General features: G+C 33.3%; 1 protein-coding gene across 1 annotated transcript; it reads left to right on the top strand.

Annotated features, from left to right (window-relative positions):
• The first annotated feature begins 1,347 nt into the window (after window positions 1-1,347).
• Window positions 1,348-3,908, top strand: LOC122082077. The gene is made up of 4 exons (XM_042649570.1): window positions 1,348-1,421; window positions 1,524-1,628; window positions 1,782-1,925; window positions 3,861-3,908. The coding sequence occupies exons 1-4, from the start codon at window positions 1,371-1,373 to the stop codon at window positions 3,906-3,908; spliced, it is 348 nt and encodes a 115-aa protein (XP_042505504.1). The 5' UTR covers window positions 1,348-1,370.
• The last annotated feature ends 6,775 nt before the right edge of the window (window positions 3,909-10,683 follow it).

Genomic DNA, 10,683 nt, shown 5'->3' with positions numbered 1-10,683 from the left:
AACTTTATACTTTTATTAATATTGGTTCTCTTATTTCTTTGGCAAAATTGTGTTTGTTTATTAGTCATTGTTCTTTTGATTTAATTTTCTTAATCGAATTCATCTTTGATTGTAGGCATTTTTACTGTGTAATTGATATTTATTTTTTCAGCCCATTTATCTCATAAAATAGTAAACCTAATTTATAAGTCAACCATATTTTAACAGTTATATTTAGAGTTTTGTAATGCTTTTGAATTATAGGTCGTAAAAGTACATAAGTATAAGAGCATTTGGTGAGAGCAAACCAATAAACTTAATGTTTATTGACTAGGCATTCCTGATGCTAGTTTAAGAGCATGTGGAAGTATATTGTTGACTTGACACATTATCACATTTCTTATAGTGATTGTTTATTGAGAAACAGGTATGAGTAATCCTAATGTATGTGGAAGTACAAGTAGGAATGATAATACAAGTGGTTCAGGTTAGTACATGTAGTAAAGCTATTCTTTAAAAATTGATGTAAAGTATAATGATTCTCAATACTTTTAGTTTTCTTATCTTAATCTTTCACAGGAAAAAGGGGGAGAGGCCAAAGGGGAAGAACTAAGGCTCATGATATTATAAATATGCCGGATGGTGAGAGAATACAAATTGAAGTAAATGAGTGGAGACAACCATGTGAAGGCAAGTCAACAGCAAAATTAACTACATGGATTGGAACATTATTAGCAAGGAATCATCTATATTGTCCATTGACATACCCTAAGTGGACAAACATACCACAATCATACAAAGAAGATTGTTGGAAAGTAATAACGGTAATATCACTCACATATTATATTTATATATTACCTTAAAGAAAAATATTTAGTTGGATAAACTAACCATGTGATGTTTATTAATTTTTTTTAAAATTATTCTAGGCCAAATTTATCATCCCTGAAGTTTCCAAGACATGGTGCTTAGATAGATTAGGTAAACGGTTGAAGGACCATAAGTGTGACTTGAAGGCCGAATACTACAGTAAGTATGATTCACCCTCTGATCGAAGGAAAAATATTGATCTTCAACTTATACCATTGGAGTAATGGGATGCGCTACTGAAGTTGTGGGATGATAAAAAGCATAAGGTAATGTACATCTATAAATGTGTTATATTACTTTAAATTGTTGATATATTCTCACTAATTGAATGGTTGTGACAATGACATATAAATTATATTGGGTAAAATATTGAAACGAATGAATTGACATCTATGACATGAGTATATATATGAGTTTGGTTTTAGCATTAAGTACCTTAAGGAACTGAAATTAATAAATGATACATTATTTTATTGTAGGAACTTTTTGATCGTAATAAGAAAAATAAGTCCAAATAAAAAATGCGTCATAGAATGGGTAGAACTTCATATGCCGTCATACGTGAGAAATTGGTAAGTGTTTTGTTTTATATTATTATATTGATTACATCGAGTTTATTAGCCTTTTATTATCCCAAAGTCTTTAACACTTATTATTTTTATTTTATATTTCAGCGTAACGAGGACCCAGAGAAAAAGCTTCCAAATCGTATCAAAATGTTTGACTTCACCCATAAAAGGCCTGGATGTTCCATGGATGACGAGTTTACGGAAAAGTTGGTATGTTATTAAATAGGGCACAAGTGTTGATATTGACCTTTTATTTCTCTAACTATTTGATTAATCTTTTATTTAATTATTTATCATTATGGTTTGTGATTGCTTATAAAATCATGGTCTATTTTATATTTTCTTGTTTAATTACACCTGTAGGAAAAAATACAGCGTGAACTAAGTTTGCAACCTGAAGAAATGCAACAGGACAACGATGTTATTGATGAAACCTTCACCAAAGTAATGGGACGTGATAGACGTGGATATGTGCGCATGTTTGGGCCTGGAGTAACCCCAAAACAGGTATTTGGCTTAGAAGGACTACGCGCTCAGAGGCAAAGACAACATATCTCAGAATTAAGGTTAGAGAATAGCCGGTTGAAAGAATAGATTTCTCAACAAGGTGTGGAGATGAATGAGATGAAGTCTCAAATAGCTATGCTTATGCAATTCATGACATCATTCCAATCTTCTCAAGGATAGGTATAATATATACTTTAATTTCTATACATTTATAATTGAGTTTTCTATATATTATATCTTTGGTGGATGTATCTTCATAACCATAATGATTCCATATGTATCAATCTATGATATGTTTGTTAATGATTGATGTGTCATGCTCCATTGTAGTGACAGTCTAGAGTTCATTTTTTGATTCTGTATATATAGGTGATGGTGGTTGGATGAGGTATAACATAAGAGTATAGGGTGTTGAGAAGAGACAAACTTCTTTGACAACCTTACACTAAGACTTTGTCCTAATTTCTTGAAGGAACCTTCACCTTTAAACATTAGGAAGAACACTAATAGAAATAATGTAAGTTCTTAATAAATTCATTCTTTGCCATTGCAAAGTAACACAGAAAAAATTCTATTTTAAATATGTGATCTTATAGATATTACATTGAGAAATTAAGTCGATAATAACATTGTAATATTAGATAAAATTGACCATCTTAATAAACACAAATAGTTTGACAACTTTTAATAATTTCTTTTGCTTTGCTTTTTAGTCAAATTTTGTTAACTAAAAAGCTTTAACCTTTTCATTTTATTTTATTTCTTTATATTTTTAATTATATTTTAATATGATAGGTCGTGTTTGAAAAGTACATCATTGAAAGGATGATAGAGAATTATTTTCATTTGTAAAGGACAATACCCAATACTATGAGTTAATTATGTGTTTGAATGTCCAAACAAATAAGTATAATGAGATGTCAATAAAATTTCATGAAACAATAAATCTTCTTGTTTATAATTTTGATTTTATGGTTTTTAGCAATTAGAAAAGTATGTTATTTTTATTTTCTTAGTATTTAAGCATAACATAAGTTAATTATTCTATATTACAAGATATTGTTAAATCTAATGTGGCAAGGCAAGGCTATGAAAGAAAGTGGAGCTATCCTTTGGAGGAGTATGCAAGACAAACCCAATCGATGAAAAATGCAAAGTTTGAAGTTTGATGTATTGATTGTAGGAATTTTTTTAAAGTAGAACGAAAACAATGACTTCTTTTTTATAATTATAAGACTTTTTGAAAAAGGAATGAAAACAATGAATTTTTAATTATGATTGTAAGACTTTTGGGGAGTTGAATGAAAGTAATGTATTATGATATGGATGCCTAGGATGATCTCATTTTCTGAATTGGACAATGTATATTGATGTAATTACATGAACAATTTACAGATAATATGCAAAATTTACTAATATTAAAATTTTATTTTATTTATTTTATATTTGGCGACGGGTTTTATTATACCGTTGCTATAAATAAATTGCTATTAGGCTTAGGCGACGGATAATAACCGTTGGCATATATATTTTTTGCGACGGATTTTTTTATACTGTTGCTATAAATAAATTTCGTCTATTATAAAAATATATTTGGCGATGGAAAATATAATTCTGTCACTAATAATATTTTTCCCAACCACCCATCTTTTTCCGTCGCCTATTTTTAGCTGCGGCAATATAGGCGACAGAATTGGCGACTAAAAATTATCCGTTGCTGTTATTTTTAGCGACGGTTTTATATTTTTTGCGATGCTTTTTTTCCGTCGCAAAAAATGTGTTTTCTTGTAGTGTCATTAAGCTTACAACACTCTTTCGTTCTCGAACTTTTATTACTATTTTTCGGATAACTGAGTTAGGCATCAGAGTGTCCTTACTAGAGTCCTCTCTAATCACCTCTATATGCTTTGTTCCTTTGACTCTTTGAACGTGCAGGTCATCCGTTCAGATTTTCAAGACAACAGTAAGCAAATTGGGTTTTGATTCTAGAATTTGGTTCTCGAGAACATAATGGATTCTTAGACACCATTTGACAATGTTCTGTTTCTGTCGTTTCTATGTTTTCTTATTCCAAAAAATAGAGAAACAACTTAAAAAGTGTTTGATAAAGTTGTTCCGTTTCACCCGTTTTTAGAAACATAAATCAAAATTTATGCCTATTTACAATTCTAGAAATGACTTTGACGAAATAAGTCCGACTTGTTTCGTCGTTTCTAGAAACGAATTTGAGAGAAAAAAAAGGCTGTTGTGCTTGATAAATCCCATAACTATTTAAACCTAAAGAGGCAACCGAATCCTCTCTCCCTTTGGGGCATCCAATGATATTATTGGGTTTTTAGTGGCATTATGTCTGCAAAAATATTTTGAGAAAAGATTTATCAAACACCAAATCCGTTTTTGTTTTCGAAAACGTGAAAATTCGTTTTTGCTGTTTCTGTGTCTAGAAACAGTAGAAACGTTATCAAACGGTGCCTAAGATTTAATACTCAAACTGAACCAAATTTTATTGAATTTAATTCGGCTAGGCTAGACCAAACCTGAGAGGGTTTGATTGCCCTTTTTCCATTATTTTCCATGGATGATATCGCTCCTCCCATTAGTCCATAGTTTTTCCTAGGACCTTGATTGGTCTCAGGTACCATAAAGGAATTAGCATCCATCACTTCTCACAATCAATGCTCTCAACTTCAAGATTGGATCTATCGTTCTACCTTATTAGAATTTCTCAAAGAAGCCCCATCAACATATCGTATCACAAAAAAAATTCCACCCTCGTTCCAATCTTCTTTCTTTTGGTTAATTAATCAATATGGTTCCTTTTTTAGAATCACGATTGAAACATTGCATGAGAGAAGAGAAGATAAAAACAAAGATGCACTTGCATGTCCTTTTTCTAATGGGGTAAAAATGCCTTTTTACATTTCAGATCTAACACCGTCAACCTCCGTGGGGGTGAAAATAATTATCCGAAACATGTAATAGGGGTGACTTCATAGTATGGGAGAGGGGGAGTATAATTTTCTCAAAGCAAATTTAATGCAAAAATCCACTTTTTTTATTGTTTGGGTTTTGATTGTTCATTTTTCGTTGGTCCAGTCATTTTCAATTTTATGCTACTTCCTAAAATTTAAAATTGAACAAGATTAGTAATGGCAATTCAAATTTTTTAGTCCATTCCAATCGGTCCAACCATTTTCGGATTGGATTTTATGACCTCAAAATATTTAATCTTGTGCGCCTAACCTGCCAAGGTAGATGGCATGTCCTTTCATAAGAAAGCACGTTGTGAGTTCAAGCCCTTAAGGGGAAGTATTTCCTTCGGGTTTCATTCTTGGAGGCCCCATATAGGTCTAATTGTTCATGCATGGGTCCTTTGCCCTTTTTGTGGCTTCATGTTGGCACGTTTCTCCACCAAGGTTGATTGCTAACAGTCTCAGGGTTCCCACATTAGAGAATGGATTTTCCTTTTAGTCCACAATTTTAAAGACCTGCCTAAGCAAAATGATTTTAACATCCAGTGGCTTACCCTTATGTGGCAAATCTTGAAAATAAGAAATAGAGTCGTTCTTAATTAACTTTGTCCCCATTGACTTACAATCCACTATAATTTCTTGGCATACTTTTGTTGCAGAATATTATGTGTGCCTCTCCTTTATTCCAGAGCTTTTATTCTCCATAGTAATGTTATTATTAGCTAAAAAAAAAAACAATTTACATCCCCATCTTCTATACTTTGCTCTTATTACATCCCCGCTCTTTTATGGTTTTTCAAAATTATATAATCATCACCTGTCAGTGTGGCGTTAGTTTTGAATTGTAAAAAAGGATTTTAGCCTTTTATAATTCAATCACAAATCAAATACCTATTTTCTCCAACCATGCACTTGACCCACATCTTAAAAGCCCTAAACTCTATCATACATATACCACACAATCCTTTTTCAAGGATTTTCTTTTCAAAATGGTGGAAGAACCTACTTGTGGTGAACGCACTATTGGGGATCCTTTACCATATTAAACATATGAATAACCCTATTGATATTAGAATACAAGAATCATAAACCAATCATAAAAGATTAACCATGGGTGTAATGGGTGTAATCCCTAAACCAAGAACACACAAACATATAGATTTACCCCATACATGATAATCAGTGGGAGTAGAAGAATATATGTATGTACATGTATGTAAGTTTAGAAGTACCATAAGTATTGATCACATAACTCTCTCCCATGTGCTTGAAGATTAGTCCCATGACGATCGTAACTAAGAACTACACAATGGAGTCCCAGCCGCTAAGATCTTCTGCAGCCTTTCACCTTTGGAACTATTCCTGTGGGGAAGTCCGTGCTTCCAAAACCATGAAGGTGTTAAAGTGACGGCTACATGGACCTTTAGCTTCTATTTATAATAGAATCCCTAAAACCCTAATTCATTCCCACAATGGATTGGGCTAGGAGTTTCCTAATCAGAGTAGGTCTATTATTGCTTGGGCCCAATGGATCAATCAGTATCAGTTAAGCCCACATAAAAATCCTAACATACACAACATTACCTTTCTACAATTAAGACCTTAAATAATTTACAGACAACAAAATACATACAAGGGAGAAAATAGAGACCATATTTTATAGATTTTCTCTAAACTACTGCTATGGGGAATAAAAGCTCTAGAATCGATGTATCCACCACGGTGTCATCTTAGCAAAACCAGAGCACTGCCCCCTCACCTTCCTCTTCACTGCTGAATTTAAAAAATTGTAAGACTGCAAAGCCAATTGCAGATTTCTCCTATTTTTTTTTCACTTGATCCAAAGGTGCCGTTGAAATCTCACTGGTGACCACCACCACATATATCAAACTTTGATATGTCCGTTAAGCAAAACTACAAGGGGCTTTTGACGCTTGAAGTTCTCCAGTTAGCGTACATAGGTTACCCACTCAAACATCGTCGGAGTTTTGCATTGATAGCCTTAGTTCGTTGTTTGCCTTTCATCAGAAAAGATAGAGATGCAAGAGGGTGGATTGAAGAGGGCAGGATTGATGTATATCAGGGTTTTGTTTTGAAAAGGGTAAAATAATTTTTTAATAATATTGAAAGGTGAACTGGGTATTACTAAAATATTAGTCTAACTTAACAGTATAAATTTAACTGTGAGATTATTTAGTAAAAATTAACATATTTCACGGAAGGATTATGTAATTTCTGAAACACAGGGGAGGGAATGTAATAAGAGCAAATTACAAGAGATGGAATGTAAATTGCTCTAAAAAAAATTCATTGCACATACTTTGAAGTTTGAGACAATGAAACAATTTTAGATAGATAAAAGTATCTTTCACGAATGAGGGAGGTAGAAGCCCTTCACCACTGTTGGGGTGACCAAATCATGCTATTCTCCATTAGGATTCAGATCAATGTAGGAACAATCTTTACCAAAAAGAAAAAAAAAATAAAAACAATCACGCAAGGTTAATCAACCCATATTCCTGTTAAAAAGAAAAACCATAATCCTCTTTTTTTTTTTTTCAAAATCCTCTAATAATATTTATTTCATGGGAAGATGTTTAGGAGATTTACCAAATTTTAAATAAATGGGAAGATGTTTAGGAGATTTACCAAATAGACGAGGTCAGGTATTTAGACGATCCCAAGTAGGATTGCACTTCATTAAAAAAAAAAAAAAAAAAAAAAAAAAAAAAAAAAAAAAAGAAGGTGATACAATGTGCTGCAATTCAATTAGTGGGGTCCACTAGGTTGCTAATATCAACTATCATTTCATATGCGCTTCGCTGAACAAAATTTAATATTCTAATCAAGTTACCTCCTTAGCTATCACCCTATGAGCACCCCCAAGACATGTACTCAAGTTACATTATAGTCATGGTCAGGACCCATTACTTTATTTCTTTTTGTTGGGGGTGGGGAGTGGGGAGCCCCTCTTGCACCATCCATAGAAGGCTGACTGATTATGTTGGATTGTTTATTTTGGAGCAAACAACACATTAACACGAACGCGGTGATAATGGGGCTTTACCCGGCGCTAGGAGCAATCTAACCCTAAGAAGTCCACATCCTCTATAGTGAGCACCAACACCTACTAATTCATATCACTAACTCGTCATATCATCAATCAAATTGTCAAATCAACATCATGACATCATGTTGCTAGGTCGCCATATTTCTGCTATGACATCAATTCGCTTGATTGTCATGGCATCATATTGCTAAATCGTCACCATGTCACCAAATTGATATTGGTACCATCCATTATTGATTCAACATCAGTATCACTATCAGTGTCAATGGATATCAATATGTGTGATTCTTCATATCATTATGGAGTCCATGTGGGATTGGTATATCATGTTTTGATATTGATGTTATCCATATAGAGTTGGTATTTGACTATTTGTTGAAATGAAGGGTTGGAATCAAAGGAGAGAAGAATGGATTGCATTAAAAGTGGAGTGCATGAATTTGAAATCGAAGTTGTTTATCAAAATCGAATCAATCTGTTTAAACTGAAATCGTGAAACTGCTTAATAAATTGTTCGATTTTGGTTTTAAATTTTAATCCATTGGTAATTGTTAAACTGATTAACATATACATAGTATTTAAGTCATTCAATGTTAATTTTATATAAATTTCATGAAAAAAAAATAAGTTTACATTAAACAACTATTAATATATATATATATATATATATAACAACAAACAATTCAATTCAATGTTAAAATTTGCATCCACTTCACCAAAAATTTTAAAGAAAAAGAAATCATTGGATAAAAATTAGAAAACGTAAGAAAACCATTTAAACCAAAAATATTTATAAATGGTTTCCGTTTTAATATATGAAACCATTGATTAAATTATTTGATTTATATTTTACAGAAAAAATCTTACACCGAATAGAATCGAATTATTATACCATAACTGAACTCTTTAACACCCTTGAATGGGAAAGAGAGAAGAATGGGTTGCATTAAAGGGGAGAGAGAGAGAGAGAAGGCGGGGGGGGGGGGGGCTGCTGCATATTGGGTTAACAGAATGATTCGGATTTCGGACCACGGCTATAAAAATCGGATTGATCAAAATCGTCTAAATTGAATCTGTATTAATCGAGACTGATGTGATAGTTGATACTAATCCACTGTATGATCTAAGGATAAAAGGTCCAAAAAATTGATTTTTTTTTTTTAATCCATCCTATCTTGAATGATCCAATATCAGTCGGATTCAAATAAGTATCGGTTTAGTCCAATTCATGACCGATCCAGAGTTTTAAAACCTTAATCCAGACTCATCCCTTACTTCTTACCAAAAAACAATCTAGGGTACTTACTAGCCCCAAGGTGGATGTTGGGCATATTCTCTCAAGTGAATGGAAGACTATGATCCTTACTTTTGGATGCCTATGTATTATGTGTGAGATTTAATTAATTAATTAATTTAAATTTTAGTAACTATGGAGATTTAACCCATTCGTAGGTTATCCAGATGGTTAGGGTAAATTAGGAATTGTATGGATAGGCGCACGGATTCAGGTTCGATTCCTCATTTGTGCATCTGCGATTTAAGTGGATACCGTAGCGGATGGCCCAAAACCGTCTCTCTCTTCTTCCATGTGAAATGAACTATATAGACAGAAGAGAGAGAATGATTATGGGGAGACATTGGAGGTGGCCCCCCACCCCCGGGGGCCGAGGACACTCTCTTATAATTAAAATGCCACTTAAGAGGCGAACAAGGAGGGAAAGCAAGACAAACTACATTGTAAAAGTCCAAACTTCGCAATGAGATCACGGGCTATCATGAAATTCCTAGTATTTCAAATGTTTGTAATGGCTTAATTTGGCTCTTATTTTATGCAATATTTGGCGGAGTGTTTTTAAACTATATTTCAGTAATTTAACGGCCAAATAACCTTCAATTTTCATAACATTGTATGGTGCTTGAAAAATCTTTGGAATGACTCATATTCCTCATCTGACTTATGGATCAAAAGATATGACTTTTCTAAAAATTGAAGGTAAAAATATAAAGAAAAAATATGGAAATCAGGTTGAATCGGATTAATTCAAACCAACTTGACTCAATAGTGCAATGCAACGTTTTGGTACAATAGAGGTGGCAGTTCAGATCCAACGCACTAGAACGTTTTGGCATAAAACTCCACACATGGATATGCACCTCAAAGCGCTTCAGAGCGTTGGATCTGAGCCACCGTCTCTATTACGCAGTAGAGGAGCTAACCCCACCTGAAAAACACTACCCACCATCTAGTTCCCTTCCTGAACAGGGGTCTGTGTCTAGATGTGGGGAATATAAATGGGAAAATTCCTCCGCCCTTATGTTTACTTTCCGATTTGGAGTCTTGGACTAGATTTCGACTTAGTTTTCAAATTTTGAAAATGTGGTTATCTAGATGAAGATTTGGGCAGCATAATCACATTTTAAATGGGTTAACACTGGATTATTAGGAAGATAATAAAATCTCCAAAATAATGCCATGACACCCCATTTGGACCATTTGACACCATTGGATTAGAATAATCTTAATTCCCTCAATAAGACCATTGGATTAAGGTGATCCAATTTTCTGAACCTTCCCAAGAGAGAGACCAAGGTTTCCAGCTACTTAAAGCACCCTAACCTATCCTATAGACAATGCAATGACTTTAAGCAGCCATAGCTTGAACTGTGAGCACCCGGCAGAGACTAGTTGAATTTTGAAGTTTTTTGAGTGTTCGTT

The sequence above is a fragment of the Macadamia integrifolia genome, chromosome 6, assembly GCF_013358625.1.
Source record: "Macadamia integrifolia cultivar HAES 741 chromosome 6, SCU_Mint_v3, whole genome shotgun sequence".
NCBI classification, from domain to species: Eukaryota; Viridiplantae; Streptophyta; class Magnoliopsida; order Proteales; family Proteaceae; genus Macadamia; species Macadamia integrifolia.
Note: the sequence above shows the minus strand (reverse complement) of the source record. Positions and strands in the feature narration are given on the sequence as shown.

Excerpts from the sequence above, each read along its gene's own strand:
- LOC122082077 (XM_042649570.1), top strand. The coding sequence starts at position 1,371 with ATGCGTCATAGAATGGGTAGAACTTCATATGCCGTCATACGTGAGAAA. Across the intron at positions 1,629-1,781 it reads ACGAGTTTACGGAAAAGTTG|GAAAAAATACAGCGTGAACT; the intron begins GTATGTTATTAA and ends TTACACCTGTAG. Across the intron at positions 1,926-3,860 it reads CTGGAGTAACCCCAAAACAG|GTCATCCGTTCAGATTTTCA; the intron begins GTATTTGGCTTA and ends TTGAACGTGCAG.